Source organism: Trichomonas vaginalis, chromosome I (genome assembly GCF_026262505.1).
Source record: "Trichomonas vaginalis G3 chromosome I, whole genome shotgun sequence".
NCBI classification, from domain to species: domain Eukaryota; phylum Parabasalia; order Trichomonadida; family Trichomonadidae; genus Trichomonas; species Trichomonas vaginalis.
The window spans coordinates 1927848-1947445 of record NC_067203.1 but is presented as its reverse complement, the minus strand read 5'-3'; the positions used below and the strand labels follow the sequence as shown (position 1 = coordinate 1947445).

Here is a 19598-nt window from a genome sequence, read left to right as displayed (position 1 = left end):
TTGGAACCTATAAAATTTTGTGTGATTGTGGTTTCATTATTGAAGATACCAATAATGTTTCATATGAAAGAACAGCACCGAAGGAAGACGAAGTGGAAAGGTCTATACCATTCGTTATTAAGAATATAAAGATATGAAAACTTATAAGCATTATATTTATTCATTTATTTCAGAAAAAATGGAAGCAACCCATAAAACATCATCTCATCATTTTATAGCTATTCATACATTCCTTTTCAAAGTTGTGAAATTAAATAAGACAGGAATTAGATTTAATGTATCAGGGTACGCATTCTTGAGTAAATTAAAATGTATTCGTCACGTCGCAGATGATAAAAATTTATGTGTTCTTAATTCATTTTATGGACTTTAAAAAAATAAACTTTATTTTTATTTATTTTTTAATTTTTATTCTTACATAAATGAACAAAAACGGAACAGCTAAATGAATGATAATCAAATTAGAGCAGAAGGTAGAAGGTTATTTAAACGCTTCTATAACATTTCTGATGGTGTTAATCCTAAAACTCGTAGAAGCTATTTAAATGAAGCAATAGATGCATATGAAGGGTTTGACATTTCATCAGAAAGTGAGAGATTAGCGAGAATGTTAAATGTTAATATTGATTTCTATTATTGTGATCCTCAACCAGAAGACGTGGACATAAATAAGGTAGACTTTCCATTAGTGGAATCAATAATGATAGATCCAGAATTTGAAACAGTAAATATTTTATTAACACAGAGTCCATGTGGAAAACTTCACGCTGACAGAATAACAGACGTTGAAGCACTCACCGGCTATAAAGTTTGTCCATATTGTAAAGAAGAAGTTTATTCTATCCGTGATGATCCAGAAAGGAAAAACCAAAGAAGATTTTTAAAACATTGTGAGAAATGTAAAGAAAATAATGGGAGATTAATTCAAGACGTTCAGTTGCAAAAGACACAGCAACCATATGCACCACATATTACGAAACAGAAGATATATCAGTGGTTATTAGCTCATAATTTGCAGAAATATTATAAACCGACAAGATATTATATTACTTTTGACTTCGAAACATTAGAGACTAAAGAAGAATTACAACTTTCTGAGTGTGCAACTTTGAACGCTTACTTAAAACCATTCATGGTATCATCAACGGTTAAATTAAATGATAAAACATATACGAGGAATTTTTGCTTAACTTCGAGTGATTCTTTTATTTCTGATTGGATTGAGTTTTTATTTTCAACCTGTTCATTAGTTGCTAAATCAAATATTGAACAATATGAAGAATTAATGAAGTCGCAAACAGACCAAACGGTGGGGACTTTGTCTCATACATTAAATGAGAAACAAAAGGAAGCAATGAAAGAGCTTTTAGATGAAGAATTTAATAAAGTGAATATCATAGGTTTTAATTCGGGAAAGTTTGATTTAAATTTAATTCTTCGTGATTTAAACACTGCAAAATGGAAAATAAAATCAATGCTGGGTTCATCTTCACAATTTAAGCAAATCATTGTAAAGAAAACAAACGTTCCATATGAATTGAGATTTATTGACATCAGAAATTATATAGCGGGTGGGACATTAGACCAATTCACTCAAGATTTCGGAAATAATAAATCACGTGTTAAATCCTTTTTCCCTTATCAATTCATCACATGGGAGAATTACGAAGATGAATTATATAAAAAGGAACCATTCACGAAAGATTCATTTTATTCAGCATTAACACAAGAAACAATATCCGATTCAGATTATCAAATATATCTCAATGATGCTAAAAACTTTAAGAATAGATTAGAATATTTTATTCATTATTGCAATAAAGATGTTGAAATTATGATTGACCCAATTGATAAAATTATTGAAGAAACATTTGTTTATAAAATTGACATGCTTCATAATCTTTCTTTATCATCGAATGCTTCAATGATTCGTTACGCTTTAGCATATAAAGACTTTAATCATAATGAAAAATATCCCGAGGAAGAGATAGAATCAAGTTTTGAATTAACGAAAAAGTATTGGAAATATAAAATTGAATCATATAAGAAACAAGATGAAAAAGCAGAAAGGGATACTAAAAATAATGTTTCAATGGATGATTTTCAATACTATCACGATTTAATCCTTTCATCTAAATGCAAAATGTGTGGTAAAGCGTTTACATATGCAAATAAACCAACATTGGATAGAATCGATAATGAAAAACCACATACCAAAGAAAATTGTCAGTTAATGTGTTGTTATTGCAATGTCGTAAAATCAAATAAAGATGAAGATGTTCAACGTTTAAGAATCAATTTAAGAAATTATGCATTAAAAAATAATTTACCAATGACTTTAGATTCAGTTGAAGCTTATCACATTCTCCGTAATGGAATTACTGGTGGTCTATCAAATGTTCAACATCGTGTTAATCTTAAAGGAATCACGCACATTAATAAACTTTCATATAGTCCAGAACTAAAAACTGTATCAAATGAGGACACTTCCAACATCATGACTCATTTCGTTGGTGTTGATTTTAATTCATTATATCCTTCATCATTTTCATCTAATCCTCATGATTTCATTCAATATACTGACCATAAAATGTATATGCCGGGAAGATTGAATGGTGTTATCATTTGTGATACAGCAACAAGAAAGCAAAAGCACTGGGAATAATTAAGAAGAAAAATACTTTATTCGTGGCTGAAGTAAAGGGTCACATTGATGAAAAATACATTAATGATTACATAAACTTTTACCGATAATAAGAAACTTAGATATTATCACAGATGAAAAAACAATTGGCAGTTTTATGTATAATTACATGAAATCAAACAATCTACCAGTTGACCAGAAACAGAGAAAATTAACTCAGTTAGCATCAACACACAACCAATATCAACCATTTTTTCTTATTATCTTTGGTATCTAATCGACAGGTTTAATTTTATCATTGATGACATTCAATCAATTTTAACATTTACGAAAAACACACTTGCTTTAATGAATTGCGAACAAATTTATGAACGAAAGACAAAAGGCTGAATTAGAAGGAAAAAAGGAAAAAGTTTATTTTGCCAAGATTTCACTTAATGGATCATATGGTTACGATGCAATGAATACACAAAATTACACAAAGACTAAAATAATGAATGCCACAGAAGTCACGCGTTGCATGTATGTCAAATAAGTTTAAAAACATAGAGAAATAGGAGAGATACATATCAAGTGATGCTTAAAGATAGATTTTATAGATGTGATACATGTTTACAAGAGGCATTCTTCACTTTAGATAATGCTAAATACTGGTATTTGGTTTTCATTTATGATTTTATTATAAATGCATGAATGTTAATCGTTTTCATTTCATTGAAGGTGATACTGATTCATCTTATTGGGCAATCGCTGGCGACCCAAATCTTCCTAACACTCAAGCATTTCAGGCGATTGTTACCGATAAAAAATTTTATGATAAAAACATTTTCAAATTCGCACCATTTGATTTCTTCTGTTTTGATGAGAAATTTAAACCTAAATTAAAGAATAAAGCTGAAGAAAAAGCACATGAGAAGAAGTTATTGGGTTTAGCAATTGAGAAACAAGGTGATAACATGGTTGCTTTATGCCCTAATGTGTTATACATCATTCAACGGTTCAATTGATGGAAGTGATTTTAAAAAGATTGCACAAAAAATGAAGGGTGTTAGTTTAAGACAAAATAAGCAATTAACACCTAAAAATTATTTGGATATAATAAATGATAAATTGATATTTGATGGTCAGAATATTAATTTACAACTTAAAAACGGGTCAATGACTCGCTTAACAATTGGTAAGACTGCATTAACAGGAGCACACACTAAGCTGTATGTTGTGAAAATGGATGTTGTATGCCATTTATTTAATACAATTTAAAATTTTATTTTTAATAAAATGCCACAGAAGAGACAAAAGGAACCGTTAATGATGGCTTTGATACTATGATTCAAAGACGGGCACCCTTAAAACATTGATTTTATTTTTATATAAATGAATAACACAGATTTAAAAATTTTAATTGATGATTTAGTATTTAATCAAAATTTTCTTAATTATTATGATTTAAAAGCATATCTCCAAAAATATGATCACAATATAACGGGTGATGATATGGAATATTATTATCCATATATATAAAAATGAAATTTTGAAATATCATAATAAAATAATTTCTGAAATTAAAGACAAAATTAAAAATAATGAATATACAAAGGGAAAAACTAAATCACAACTTAAACAGTTGAAAGATTTCAAAATAAAGTATTAACAGAAGATATTGCATAATGAATTATATAAATTATATAATCCTGAGCCACAAAAACCAAAGCCAAAGGAACAACAGCTAAAGGACAAAAACACCCAGTCCTTCAGACCATAAATGAAGCACAAGCTTTAATTTATGATTCATTAGTTAAACCATATTCAGCCCGACTTTTAAATGAAGATCAACTTTTGGAATTCATCCTTCAACATAAACTCGAAGCGGGAAAGTATATCAAACCTTTATATACAGCATATTTAAAACAAATGAATAGAATACATCCAGAATTAATGAAGGAAGGAATGAAATCCAAAACTTCATCATCCAAAATCAAAGCAGATAAAATTAAACCACCTGCAACACCAAAACCTCCAACGACAGTACCGCCTCCTCCTTCAGTTAATCCTTCATCATTCACTTTATTATATCCATTTCAAACATTAAAGAAGCAAAAAGATTTTAAAAAGGATTTCAAGATATTAAATAAACCAATTGACCCGAAAATTCAACCGTTAAAGGAAAAATTTAGTCGCCCCTCATTTGCTCCATATCCATATTCATACGAAATCGATCATCTGGAATATTCAAAAGGAAAAGTTACTTATTTATTTGCCATTAACATTAACACTAGATATTTATATTGCATTCCAGTGAAAGGGAAAACAGAACAGGAAACAAGAAAGCTATTCAATACTTACTAGATCATGAAAGATAGATAATATCAGGGGTGATGGTGATAAAGGATTTCCGGCAGCTATGACTCATTATTTCCCACAAATTAATTTTTTCTTCTCATCCTCTCCATATACGTTTCATAATAAAATAGTTGATGTGGTAATGAGAACTCTTAGAGATGCGTTAGGGGTTAACGGTCAGATATACTGGGATGGAAATCATGACTCCATCATACAGCAGTTAGTATATTATTATAATAATACATGGCATAGAACAATAAACATGAAACCGGTGGAAATGAAAAATGATATTTCAAAAGAATGGGAATATATTAGAAAGCAAATGGAAAGGTTGAATGATGTTAAACGTGAACAAATTAATTCGGGCTCATGAATTTTAAACAAGGGATAAAGTTTTGATTCATCTCGATTATGGAAAAACTGATAAATCAATGACAAAAAGAAGACGAAGATTTGACACAATAGCTGAATTTGTTAGATATATTAACGGTAATGTATTAGTTGAAGTTGACAATAAATTAATAGAAATTCCGATTTATTTTATTACTCCATTATATTTAAATAATATTTAATTTTTTTATTTCGTAAGAAATGAGTGACAACGAAGCAGCCAAGAGTCCAGACGATGAATATAAAAAGAAACTAAACAGAATTAAATCAAAAATATGCTATTACAAAAAGAAGCCACAATGCGGTGGGGTTGATGCCCATAAAACTAATGGAACTGAAAACGATAAAGAAATAATCGAAAAATTAGAAACTTACCGTTCAATCCTTAAACTGAGTGAAGCAAAAATAAAAGAATTTAATAGAATAAATAAATTGATTGGAAGAGATGAATTTAATAAAGATGAATTTTTAAACTCAATCCAAATTTAATTTTTATTCCTCTTTGACAACATCTCTCTTTCCATCATTACTGCATAACCACATTTTCTCAATTTTAGTGGTTTGTTATTTTTAACATGTTCTTGCATCATTTTTATCATTTCCTCCCTTGTTATGATTCGTGGTAAATTTTGAGCTTGTGGGGTATCCATTTATATAAAAATAAAAATTTGTTATCAGTTAGGTTATTCAATAATTAATTATTTTTGAAGAACTGAAGGTGCTACCATGTTACCATGTGCTACCAGGTCATTTAACTTCTTTTAAAAAATGAGACAACATGACATTTTGACAACACAGCAGGGGAAGGCAGTTATGAATTATTTTTGAAGAACTGAAGGTGCTACCATGTTACCATGTGCTACCAGGTTAATTAACTTCTTTTAAAAAATGAGACAACATGACATTTAGACAACAACATAGGAAATGTTTTGTCATGACTTCATCGTAATGAGTGTAAATGACCCAAAAATAATGTTTAGGTGAAGAGGTGAGATTTCACCTAATTTTTCACCACATTTCTACCCTCTTGCGATTTTCGAATGGAATCTCTTCTCTCGGTTTTCCGAGGAAGCAATCATATGAGGAAATTCTTGTCTTTCATGTCTGATGGTTTGCAGAATAGAGCATTTGGTACATATCATCTTTGACCGAACGAATGAGGTGAAGTTGTTTGTTATAGTATGTACTCGTATTCTTCATTAATGGCTTCATGAACGATAGCATTGTTGTGTTCTCTGTTGTTGACATATCTGTTATTTATACAAAATAAAAATAATTTTAAAACTAACTTTATTTTTCTGACTTTCACAAAAGACCAAAAATAAACGCTTTACATGTATTTTTCAGCAACTTCGTCAAATAATTTTATAGCTTTATCTATCTCATCTACTTCAAACGTTTCTTACCTTTCATGGGAGCACCATACCTTTTCTCAAACTTTTCAAGTAGTTCTGTTTCTGCAGCTCTCATATCATTAACGAACACAACCTTGACTCTATTGACTGTACTGTCATATCTTTGAGTTATATTATATGTTCTTCCTATCTTATATCTCTTTGTATTGAAGTCCTTCGGTTTCTGAACGATATAAAGTAAGCCTTCACTGCAACGTTCTGAGTCGAATGAACCATAAGTTATGAAGTTATATCCAACAACTGGGTCTAACCATAAAAACTATTGGTATAAGACTTTTGTCTATAAGATATGCTCTTGTTCCATGAAATGTTACTGATATCATGAGCTCAGGATTTCTTGTCAAAATTTTCTGAGTTGAAGCATTTCTAACCCAGTCGTTTGTTTTCTTTTCAGATGGAGATATAATGTCTGACAAAGAATATTTGTTGTATTTCTTTGAGTATCTTACGTTTAAATGACCTATTCAACCACTTTGGTCATTGTCTTCTTTCTAACTGTTTCAAACTCAATGTTTGACATTACTGTCTTTACATACAAAATAAAAAAAAATATAAAAATAAAATTAGCGTTATTTTTCTAACTAATGAATTATTTTTGAAGAACTGAAGGTGCTACCATGTTACCATGTGCTACCAGGTCATTTAACTTCTTTTAAAAAATGAGACAACATGACATTTTGACAACAACATAGAAAATTTGATGTAGCCCAAAAATAAAGTTAGTTTTAAAATTATTTTTATTTTTTTATTCCTATATAAATGACGGCAACAAACAACAACAGCAACTATATCGTTTCTGATGAAAAAGTTATTGATTCATTAGTTGAGGAATTAGTTGTGGCAGAAACTAAAACCCTCAACGAAAGAATTGGTGAAAACAAGATTGATTTACATAACTACCTCAAACATGATGGAGGAAGAGGAAGGAAAACTGGTATGGCTTTATTAGTAAATAAAATTTCAAATTTAACGATTATAGATGTTGATATCAATAAATCGTACAATGATGAACTTAAAGAAACAGTTAGAAAAGACATTTTATCAAAACTTTCGGATAAAGATGTTATCGTTAAAACCGCATCAGGAGGTCTTCACATTTATTGCAACACTAATTTCTTCTATTCAACCTCGAACAGAATGATTAAATGTTATTCCTGCAATGATTATGATATTGACATAATGACTTCTATGGATGATTCAAAGCGTTCATTAGTGGTTATGGCTGATTCAAGAGTTCGCAAGAATGCAACAGAACCAATCAAAACATACTCATTCATTCGTGGAAGTTATGATTCAACATTAACTAGAACAGTAAACGATATATTAAATGATTTGAATATTAAGGTAAGAGTTGAACAGAAGAATGAAGAAATAAAGAGTATAATGAATGAAAACAAAGATGTAAACATTGACGATAAACTTGCCCAGAGCATAGTTGATGGCATCTGTGATTTTGAAGTACATAATGACGGTGGAAACATGAATTTAGAAAAAGAAATAACATTATTCACACTGTTTCAAGCAATTAATTCGTTACCGGATCATTTAATTAATGAAGCCTACGATAACGTTTATAACTTCTGCAATTTAACTGAAAATGCTAAAAGTAATTTTGAAAAAGCACGTAGTAGATATGCACATTTAATGACTTCTCCATTTGTTTTAGTGAAGATTCTAAAACTATACCAAAAGGAATATTATGATGAATACGTTTTACCTTTATTACGTAAGCCAAAAATAACATTTGATATAAAACTTGATGATTCATTCTTGATAACAGATATTAGACGCAAGGCTGAAAATCATCAGTATAAAAACAGTTCTGAAGTAATTGAGGATTTATCACGTGTAATCCGTTTTGTAGATTGTGGAAACAAATACTTCATTCAGAAAGATTACAACATACACGACAAAATGAATCAAATATCATTTGTTCTTCAATCAAACATGAAAGAGTCACTCAAAATGATTAAATTATTTAAAGAAGAAGGTAAAACCATAACAGCATGGGACGTACTATTAAATCAATTATCCTCATTAACCGTTAAGGGTGTTTGCTTTAAATCTGATTCTCCAGATGTTTTCTCAACGTTTCAAGGTTATAAATACAACATTCTTGAAAAGCCTGATTACTCAAAAATTGAGATGTTTATGGATTTCATTAAAGAAGCCATTTGTGATAATAACGATGAAGTGTATAAATACCTTCTCGGCTGGATTGCATCAATGATTCAACATCCTGGAATCAAGAATGAAACAGCAATTATTTTGAAAGGACTTCAGGGAACAGGTAAAAACAGATTTACAGACATTATTTCTGAACTTCTCGCTGGTTATTCATGTAAAAACATTACTGAAATAAGTGAGCTAACGGGTAATTTCAATTCGGTTGTTGAAAATAAAATGTTTCTTGTACTTAATGAACTCAAGAATGTTGGTGAAGATAGACTCGCAAACTTCAACGCTTTGAAATCAATTATTACGGATAATCAAATTAGAATTAATGAAAAGAATCAACCCAGAAGAACTGCTCAGAACGTTGCAAACTTCATTTTCGTAACTAACAACGTCTACCCTGTCAAAATTGAAGTTGGAGACAGAAGATACGTAGTTTTAAGGGTTAATGGTAAATTCAAGGGTCAATTTGATTACTTCAAGAATTTAATGGATTCATGCACTAAGGAATTTTATGATAATTTACTGACGTATTTTATGCAATATGACCTTTCATCATTTAATGTACGAATCATACCGATGACTGAAGCCAAACAAGATTTAATCGAGTTATCAACAAATCCTTTAGATGTATGGATAAATACACATTATGATGAATTGTGTGCAGGTATGACGTGTGAAAATGCTCTATTCTGCAAACCATCAGACATGAAAGACAAGAATTTCCAAATGAGTATTAAGGATAAATGTGATAGGAAACATAGAAGAATAGACGGTAAACAAACATGGTGTTATGTTTTGAAAGAAGAAATGAAAGGATTATATAAACAGGTTGAACCAAACGATAATGATGATTCATTTACTGACGATGAAATACCTGTAAATGAAGCTTTATAAAGTATGATTGGAATTTATTTTTGCCTTCCTCCTGTGTTGTTGTCAAAATGTCATGTTGTCACACTTTTTCAGAGAAGTTAAATGACCTGGTAGCACATGGTAACATGGTAGCACCTTCAGTTCTTCAAAAATAATTCATAACTGCCTTCCTCCTGTGTTGTTGTCTAAATGTCATGTTGTCACACTTTTTCAGAGAAGTTAAATGACCTGGTAGCACATGGTAACATGGTAGCACCTTCAGTTCTTCAAAAATAATTCATAACTGCCTTCCTCCTGTGTTGTTGTCTAAATGTCATGTTGTCACACTTTTTCAGAGAAGTTAAATGACCTGGTAGCACATGGTAACATGGTAGCACCTTCAGTTCTTCAAAAATAATTCATAACTGCCTTCCTCCTGTGTTGTTGTCTAAATGTCATGTTGTCACACTTTTTCAGAGAAGTTAAATGACCTGGTAGCACATGGTAACATGGTAGCACCTTCAGTTCTTCAAAAATAATTCATAACTGCCTTCCTCCTGTGTTGTTGTCTAAATGTCATGTTGTCACACTTTTTCAGAGAAGTTAAATGACCTGGTAGCACATGGTAACATGGTAGCACCTTCAGTTCTTCAAAAATAATTCATAACTGCCTTCCTCCTGTGTTGTTGTCTAAATGTCATGTTGTCACACTTTTTCAGAGAAGTTAAATGACCTGGTAGCACATGGTAACATGGTAGCACCTTCAGTTCTTCAAAAATAATTCATAACTGCCTTCCTCCTGTGTTGTTGTCTAAATGTCATGTTGTCACACTTTTTCAGAGAAGTTAAATGACCTGGTAGCACATGGTAACATGGTAGCACCTTCAGTTCTTCAAAAATAATTCATAACTGCCTTCCTCCTGTGTTGTTGTCTAAATGTCATGTTGTCACACTTTTTCAGAGAAGTTAAATGACCTGGTAGCACATGGTAACATGGTAGCACCTTCAGTTCTTCAAAAATAATTCATAACTGCCTTCCTCCTGTGTTGTTGTCTAAATGTCATGTTGTCACACTTTTTCAGAGAAGTTAAATGACCTGGTAGCACATGGTAAACATGGTAGCACCTTCAGTTCTTCAAAAATAATTCATAACTGCCTTCCTCCTGTGTTGTTGTCTAAATGTCATGTTGTCACACTTTTTCAGAGAAGTTAAATGACCTGGTAGCACATGGTAACATGGTAGCACCTTCAGTTCTTCAAAAATAATTCATAACTGCCTTCCTCCTGTGTTGTTGTCTAAATGTCATGTTGTCACACTTTTTCAGAGAAGTTAAATGACCTGGTAGCACATGGTAACATGGTAGCACCTTCAGTTCTTCAAAAATAATTCATAACTGCCTTCCTCCTGTGTTGTTGTCTAAATGTCATGTTGTCACACTTTTTCAGAGAAGTTAAATGACCTGGTAGCACATGGTAACATGGTAGCACCTTCAGTTCTTCAAAAATAATTCATAACTGCCTTCCTCCTGTGTTGTTGTCTAAATGTCATGTTGTCACACTTTTTCAGAGAAGTTAAATGACCTGGTAGCACATGGTAACATGGTAGCACCTTCAGTTCTTCAAAAATAATTCATAACTGCCTTCCTCCTGTGTTGTTGTCTAAATGTCATGTTGTCACACTTTTTCAGAGAAGTTAAATGACCTGGTAGCACATGGTAACATGGTAGCACCTTCAGTTCTTCAAAAATAATTCATAACTGCCTTCCTCCTGTGTTGTTGTCTAAATGTCATGTTGTCACACTTTTTCAGAGAAGTTAAATGACCTGGTAGCACATGGTAACATGGTAGCACCTTCAGTTCTTCAAAAATAATTCATAACTGCCTTCCTCCTGTGTTGTTGTCTAAATGTCATGTTGTCACACTTTTTCAGAGAAGTTAAATGACCTGGTAGCACATGGTAACATGGTAGCACCTTCAGTTCTTCAAAAATAATTCATAACTGCCTTCCTCCTGTGTTGTTGTCTAAATGTCATGTTGTCACACTTTTTCAGAGAAGTTAAATGACCTGGTAGCACATGGTAACATGGTAGCACCTTCAGTTCTTCAAAAATAAGTCATTATTGAATAACCTGTAAACATTAACGTAAACATTTATTTCTGCAGTTCATTCATTACTTCATTACCTAATTAATTACAAACATAAAATATATTTAGTTCATTCAATGAACGCGGTAAGCCTGCAAAGTAGGCTCAAGCACATTCAATAAATGCGGTACCATGCGAATACAGTCATAAATGGTGGCATATAATCTTTACCCAAGCCTGTTGGATTTGTTGTGAAAGTATGTGAATGATTTCCTCCTGGTTCAGTTGGTCGAAAAGTCTTTTTTGCTGAATGGTTATAATCTGGAGATAAAACGTCATTGCCAGCATAATATTCTGAGTTGTATAATGGATGGTCTCTTAATGAGTGACTATGGTCACCAGAAAAGTTTGTAGTTCCTGTATGAGTGTGCGGTGGAAGGTTTGCTTCAGTAATTTTCTTTGAACCTCCTGTTTCCTTTGAAGAGTTCGCACAATAGAAGAATTTATCTACAATCGGTTCCCACACACCAAAACCTAAAACTTTTGAAGGATTTGTTGAGTTCATTGACGTATAAATAGAACCAATGGGGTAAATCATCTCAAGAATTGTATTTAATCCATTATGAATATTGAATTTATTATATAATATTGAATTTGGGTGAGTATTTAAAACTGGTCTTGTTATCAATATTAACGTATTATTTTTGAAAATTGCTTTTCTAACATCTTGAAATTTTGTGATTTCAGACCAGTTTCTTCCATCACTACTGATATTTACTAAATCACCGCATCCTAAAGCAATGAAATACCCATCAATATAAAATAAATTTGTAAATCTATAATTTTGAGTAAATTTTGGAGTGAATGAATAAACCAATTCCCAATTTGATAAATCCTGTGATAAATAAATATGTCTGTTATAACTTACAGGATATGAATAGACCATTTCACCTGAAACGAGAACATAAACATTTGATCCATAACATAAAGCTTCAATGTCTCCATCAGCTTGAAAAATTTGTTCAAATTGACCTTGTGATATTGAAGATGATCTATAAATTTTATCATTTTGTAGGATAAAATACATGTTGTTAATGTAATACCACTTACTTGTATAATCAATTTTCAAATCTGATGACATCATACTAAACATATAATAATTTATCCCATCCTCACTAATGAAAATTTGATTGACTTCATAAATTAGTACCCATTTATTATTAACACATCTAATAGGATTATTTGGATATTTAAATTTAGCATCTTGATTTAAATTACATTTGAACCATTGGATACAATCGAATGAATAACAAGGGCAAAAATCATCTTCAACCGTTATCATTCCCATAAATTTACCGTTATTATATTCAACATATAAAATTATTGGATTAATGATTGGCTTTCGTGTATCAGGATTCAAAACAGATGGAGTAAATGATTCATAGTTTTTAAAATCATTTGTTTTAAAATAATAAAGCACTCCATCTGTATAAAATAAATACATGGTCACTCCATCGAAACATATCCATTCAAAAGAATCTATATCAAAGGTTTTATCTGATGATTTCATAAAATTTAAAAATGGCGGAGTAAAATAGACCTCTGATTGTTTTATTTCTTCATTAACATAAGTTTTATCTGCTTTCTTCTCTAACTCATCGTTAACATATTCCTTATCCGCTTTCTTCTCTAACTCATCGTTAACATATTCCTTATCCGCTTTAAGGTCTAAACATCCTGAAACCCATCCTGTATCGGCTTTAGTTTTTAAAATCTTTGATGTCCATTCATGATACCATTCAACCCTTTCTTTAATTTCATTATCTTTTTCATCAACATAAACCAAATTTGCCTTCTTCATTATGTCGTTTAGGAAACCTTCTATGAATTCCTCATTTAAATTAAATCTTCCAATCTTCAAAACTTTAGGAAATGCATTTAATGCGTAATATCTCTGTTCTTCTGGTGGAATTGATGTTATATCATCCGTTATACCTTTAATTTTTGAATTCATAAATAAAATTTCTTTTATATTTGATATCACTGCACCACCCTTGCAAACGAATTCGAAATGGTCATTTTTCAATACTATCTCCAAATCTCCATATTTCAACCTTTGCGTTTGTTCTGCCGTCTTTGAATTATATGCATATATGGCGTATGTAATGGTCTGAGGGACCTGGGTGCTTTGTGCCTTAAGTTGTTGTGGTTGCTGTTGTTTAATCATTTATTATGATTTAAAAATAAATATTTAATCTGTTATCTCATCAGCTATTTTTTCTATTTGAAATTGCCATAATATTTCATTCATGAATTCTAAATCATAATCAAATAGGTCAGTTACTCTAAATTTAATATTTGATAAATCTTTTGAATGAAGAATAAATGAATTCCCAGATAATTGAAACGGATATGATAAAGAAAATGTGTTTAAGTTGATGGATAAAATGTTTTGTATTGATGGGTAAGAGTTATGGTCTAATGTTTGATGTGAAAATCTCATTGGGGTATTAACTTTATCACATTTGATTAAAATGAAATTGGAACCAGTGTCAGAATACAAAACATCCCCAACATCTTTTTCAAAATTTAATATCCCCAACAATGAACGAAGATGAGGAGTACAAAATTTAATTTTCAGCGGAAATTTAATAAGGTTATTTATTTCATCAAGTTCAAAAAGTTTATCGGGTTTTGATTTAAAATTTTCTTCATACCATACGATAAATGATTCATTTAAATAACTTAAAATCATGTTAATATCCCATTTCGTTATCACATTATTTATATACATATCATACGTTTTTTCAAGGTCATCTTTAATAAATGATATATAATCTGAAGGGTCTAAAAGAATGGGATTAAATTTACCACTCACAGAAACGAGAGTAACATTATAAATTCCGCTAACTGTTAAATTTAATTCACAGTTATTATTCGAAATAATATTGATAATTGACATTTTTATTACGATTAAAAATATGGTAAAGCGTTATTTTCCAGTGATAAATAAAACTAGAATAAGATTACCTCAAGAATTCATAAATTCAACGAATAAGAAATTCATTCATGTTATAAATTTTAGTGTTTTCAGAAAATATGAGTCAATGTCATATTCATCAACAGGTTATATTTCACTTCATTCAAATTTAGTTCAATCAAACCCATATAATGACCATTTCATAAGATTTTCAGATGGTATTAAAAATGTAATTGATAGATTAAAATATGAACAGATTGACAATATCGAATTTTTGGAATTTTGGTTTAAATATCCCGATGGAAAAAAGATTGAAGTTAAAGATAAAGCTGATACTATAACAAAAACAATTACAATGACCGATCCGGATAGTGGGGAACAAAAAGAAATAAAACAAACGATAGAAACTGGTGAAAGGTCAATTATTATTGATTATGATTCAAAGGATTATTATTCGATAATGTTAATGCTTGAATATTAAATAGCCTTAACAAAGAATTTTTCAAGTGATATTTTATATTCATCAACTATTTTATTATAAATATCATTATAAGTTAAATGAAGTTCAGTTGTTGTTCCGTTCTTTGATATCTTAATTGTGCTAATATCCTTTATAGGATTTATTTTTGCAACTGTTCCGCAGCATGAAACCTCATCATCTATGAAAAATTGAATCTTAACGTCTGAATCTTGAACATCACAAAGAATGGCGATAATGTGAATTAATGATTCATAAGGTAAAATAATTAAACCGGATTGGTCAATTAAATTTATTATTGAATCATAATTATTAATTATTATATCACGGTAAATTTTCATTAATTCAGAATTAATGTCTATTTTATATGGCGCATTGCGACTGGAATCGTAGATTCCTGGGTTCTCGATGTTTGATGAAAGAGGCGGGGGTATGTTGGATAAGTGGGAATTTCAACGGGTTCTTTACCGGGTTCAGATAAAATGATTGGGTCTTCATCTTCTTTATTTTGTTCCTTCTCCTTTTTCGGTAAGTCACGAGTTAATTCAGGACTAACATTAACTTTAACATTTTGAATAATTCGTGATTTATCATCATTTACGTTATAACCAACCGTAATCTCTGCTTTTGCGTTAGTGTTCTTTTGACTAGTGAAACGTCTTCTCATTTATATTCGAATAAAAAAAAGAAAAATATATTTAAAGTTTTATTTAGTTGTTACGGTAATATCCCAAGGTTCATCATTGTTTGCTTATACTTTCTTTGTAACTGCACCAATTATGTTATTGATATTGCTTTGAGTTTCTTCCAGTCTTATTTTATCATTTACAATATCTTTAATCATTTCATTACATGCATTCTTAAAACCATCTGATTTTTCTAATTTACGTCTATCACTTTCTTTAATTAAATCAAAGTTATAACCTTGTTGAGAATAAAGTGGTTTCTTTATCAATTCCTTGAACGCTTCTGAAAGTGAAGATGAAGAAATTCTTGCCACTTGAATTGGTTTAAATTCTGCTTTCATTGCTTCTTTCTGTTCATTGAACACTGGATCGAATAAAGCAACTTTAAAGAATTTCTTAGCTGGAATTTCAGGTCTAATATTTGCATATTGACCATCAAACTGATTAACATATCGTGGTAATCCATCCGGTCCCTCTTCAATAGCATTTAATTCTTCATTGAAATAAGAATATGGATTATAACGGTATGAATTAATTGGACCATTTTCACCTTCTCCAATGTATTGTTTAACAGCTTTTCCATTTTCATCAAATTGCATAGGATAACGTTCATTATATGCTTTACGTTTAGGATAATCAGATATAGTTAATTTATACCCATTTATGACTTTAATATTACCTTGACCATCAGTAACGAAAACTTCATTTATACCATCAGGTTTTCCATTTGGACCCGTAATGTCTGCTTCGTGTGCTTCCCAATTTGGACCTTGACATTTGGCATATGCTTGAGCTTCTGGTAATGTTAAAACGTTTCTCATTTGTTTAACATCTTTTTGAAGACCAGCAACAATATGAACTAATTCTTTCATTCCATCTGGAACTTTCATAGTTCTATTATATGCACCCTTTTTGTTTGTCCCTTGTTTTAATGGAACCTGTAGAAGATTTGCTATTTCTGTCATGTTTAATTATAAATAAAAAATAAAAATTAATTATAAAAAGTTAATCAAATTTAACACTCCTTTATTTAAATCAACTATTATTTTTCCATGTTCACCTAATTGCTGATATTGTGTGTAAAGTTCATTAATGCTCATTGGTAAATTCACTTGATAAAGCATAACGTTCAACTGTTGACGACTAAACCCACTGAAAATGAAAAGTGTTGATAGATTTGATTTAATGTTTGTGCTTAATGCTTTGAAATATTGAACAGCCATGAAGAATGAACACTGAATGTGTCGACATTGAGTTAATAACTGATTAAAATATGATTTCTCATTTGTTATTAGTTTTGATTTCACCATCATCTAGAAAAATGAGTGAATGCAAAAATTCTCTATCAAAATTTGAAATAGAAAGTGTTTCAAATAATTCATCCGTTGTTTATCAATAATTTTATCCTCTAATCCTTGCTTCTTGATTGTATTATATAATTCTTTATACATTAAAAAGTTTTTTAAATAATCTTCTGCTTCTTCTTGTGATAAATAAATAATTGGAATTTTGATTAAATGCTTTAAAGATTCAAATGTATCATCTGAAGGTGAACCTGAACGGTTGATATAAATTAACACATGTGAATGGGGGGAAGTGTTAGCAATAATGATAATTTGTTTTAATATCGTTAATGTTTTACCTTTATTTGTTTACCAATTGCTGCAGTGATTGAATTTAAGTAACATTCAGAATATGGAATTTTCATTAATTTTTCCTTAGATAGAGCATTTCTATTATCACTCAATGCTTCATTAATCATATCATCTACGTATGTATTATATACTCCTGCTAATTCTTCATAAGGGGTGGATGAATTTAAATCCATTTAATCAAAAATAAATTTATAATTTTAAACATTTCTATTCATCAATATTTCATCATATGAACTTCTATACTGTGGTGGTGTACCTGTTGGATGATATTTCAAACCTTCATCCGGTGTCCATGTCCAATATGTAGTCCTAGTAAACCAAACCTGAGGAGGATTTGTCACCTTTGAACAGTAAGTGTCATTTACACCCTGAATGATTGGATAAGCTTTCACTTGTACTGTAACTTGTGAATTGAAAGTTTCTAATCCATCAAAGAATATACCCGCTCCATCACGTTGAACTGGAATAGTGCATAAGAATGAAGTTTGGTCTTTCCATGTTCTAGCTAATGGCGTGCCATTATCATCATTCAGTGGTCTAGTTAATGAGTCCTCGTATTCTTCTGTGCATTCATTCACTCCATCTAAATCAGAAGCTTGAAGCATACGTGTAAAGAATATGTCACCCACTGTGGTCATCGCTTGATCGGGGAAGTTTCTGGAATCTATAGTGACCTGAAGACCTCGAAGCATTGGATTTTCTAAAACTGTTCTTTGCATTGCATTCTTCGGAAATGTTAACACAACATCTGTAACATTATGAAGAGCGTATGAGAAATCTGAGCTGATACCTTCAGGAGTGATGCAACCTCCATTTAGTGAACGAACGTCAATATGTTGAGCTGGAATCATGAATGGATCTTCCTTACTGAATAAACGTGGTATTGCTTTAACTGATTCTTCAATTAAACCATATCCTGGTGTAATGCATTTATCCTCTAAAACTTCCATCTTTGTGCATGAAATAATAACGTCATCAACTGTTGCGTCAGCAGATGTAGCGGCTAAGCTTGTAATTAATTTGGCAGGAAGTCCGATTTGTTGGAATTTGCGATCATATTTATAAACATGATTCATAATCTTTTCATAATTTTCATCAGTTATCTTTTCATAAACGTAATTTTGTAAATCAGCAACTCTTAACGGGTCAACCTGACAAAATACTAAAGTATCCCTGAAAACATAATATTTAAGAATGATTTCACCAAATGATTTAGGATAATCATCGAACGCCTGAAATGCTAACAAATCATTTACCGGAATAATCATATCAAAAGTGATATCAACTTCTTCATTTGCGTTCTTGAAAACTTCTGAAGGGTCAATATATTTACCACATACTGAGTTATCATATTTTTGAACATTATTATATAACGAATGAACAAACTTTTTAACTTTCCTTTCTGATTTTGGTTTATATGTTGCAAATGCGAAAGATTCACGGGCGCAATCCATTGAAGATAACCGGCATCACCTCTTTCGGTTTCTACTTCTAATTGTTTAAAGCTTTGATTTGATGATTTGTAACCAACGAATAAACGCATGCATTTAAAAGCGGCATCACATGTGAAAGCTTTATTTGAAACTAGAGTTGCTTTAACTTTGCGTTTAATATATGTGTCACCTAATTGGTTCACATCATGAGCCGGATTTGTAATTCTTAAATGAGTTTGTTTATCATCAAAATATGGAGCATCAGAGTCATAGCATGAACTTTCAAGTTCTCTATAATATCTTCTACCGTCATTCTTTGCGAATATTTCATTTATCTTTTCGAATGAATGAAACACATTTCCATTAATCGGTTTAGTGTTTGGCACCAAATAGTTAGTCGTCATTTATTAATAAATAAAAAATCAAAATTAAAAGATGAAAATGAATTTTTAATTTTAATGA

At 30.7% G+C, this 19598-nt stretch overlaps 7 protein-coding genes and 1 pseudogene across 8 annotated transcripts, besides 1 other annotated feature; 5 read left to right on the top strand and 3 right to left on the bottom strand.

The window, feature by feature from the left end:
- Nucleotides 1-19160: part of a mobile genetic element that runs on past the window's edge.
- Nucleotides 701-2612, top strand: TVAGG3_0911780 (DNA/RNA polymerase superfamily; the record flags this gene model as incomplete). The annotated part of the gene is made up of 1 exon (XM_051251828.1): nucleotides 701-2612. A coding segment is annotated over one exon (1912 nt), but the record flags the coding sequence as incomplete, so codon positions are not given.
- TVAGG3_0911770 lies at nucleotides 4019-4837 on the top strand (annotated as a pseudogene). Its single transcript has one exon. A coding segment is annotated over exon 1 (819 nt).
- On the top strand, nucleotides 5576-5863 carry TVAGG3_0911760 (uncharacterized protein; the record flags this gene model as incomplete). Its single annotated transcript, XM_001324859.2, has 1 exon — nucleotides 5576-5863. The coding sequence occupies one exon, from the start codon at nucleotides 5576-5578 to the stop codon at nucleotides 5861-5863; it is 288 nt and encodes a 95-aa protein (XP_001324894.2).
- Nucleotides 7549-8236, top strand: TVAGG3_0911750 (Prim-pol domain family; the record flags this gene model as incomplete). The annotated part of the gene is made up of 1 exon (XM_051251827.1): nucleotides 7549-8236. A coding segment is annotated over one exon (688 nt), but the record flags the coding sequence as incomplete, so codon positions are not given.
- On the top strand, nucleotides 9544-9861 carry TVAGG3_0911740 (uncharacterized protein; the record flags this gene model as incomplete). The annotated part of the gene is made up of 1 exon (XM_051251826.1): nucleotides 9544-9861. The coding sequence occupies one exon, from the start codon at nucleotides 9544-9546 to the stop codon at nucleotides 9859-9861; it is 318 nt and encodes a 105-aa protein (XP_051077400.1).
- Nucleotides 13100-14131, bottom strand: TVAGG3_0911730 (uncharacterized protein; the record flags this gene model as incomplete). The annotated part of the gene is made up of 1 exon (XM_051251825.1): nucleotides 13100-14131. A coding segment is annotated over one exon (1032 nt), but the record flags the coding sequence as incomplete, so codon positions are not given.
- On the bottom strand, nucleotides 16192-17013 carry TVAGG3_0911720 (uncharacterized protein; the record flags this gene model as incomplete). Its single annotated transcript, XM_051251824.1, has 1 exon — nucleotides 16192-17013. A coding segment is annotated over one exon (822 nt), but the record flags the coding sequence as incomplete, so codon positions are not given.
- Nucleotides 17901-18779, bottom strand: TVAGG3_0911710 (uncharacterized protein; the record flags this gene model as incomplete). The annotated part of the gene is made up of 1 exon (XM_051251823.1): nucleotides 17901-18779. One exon carries the CDS (start codon nucleotides 18777-18779, stop codon nucleotides 17901-17903), a length of 879 nt encoding a protein of 292 aa, XP_051077397.1.
- Nucleotides 19161-19598: the final 438 nt, after the last annotated feature.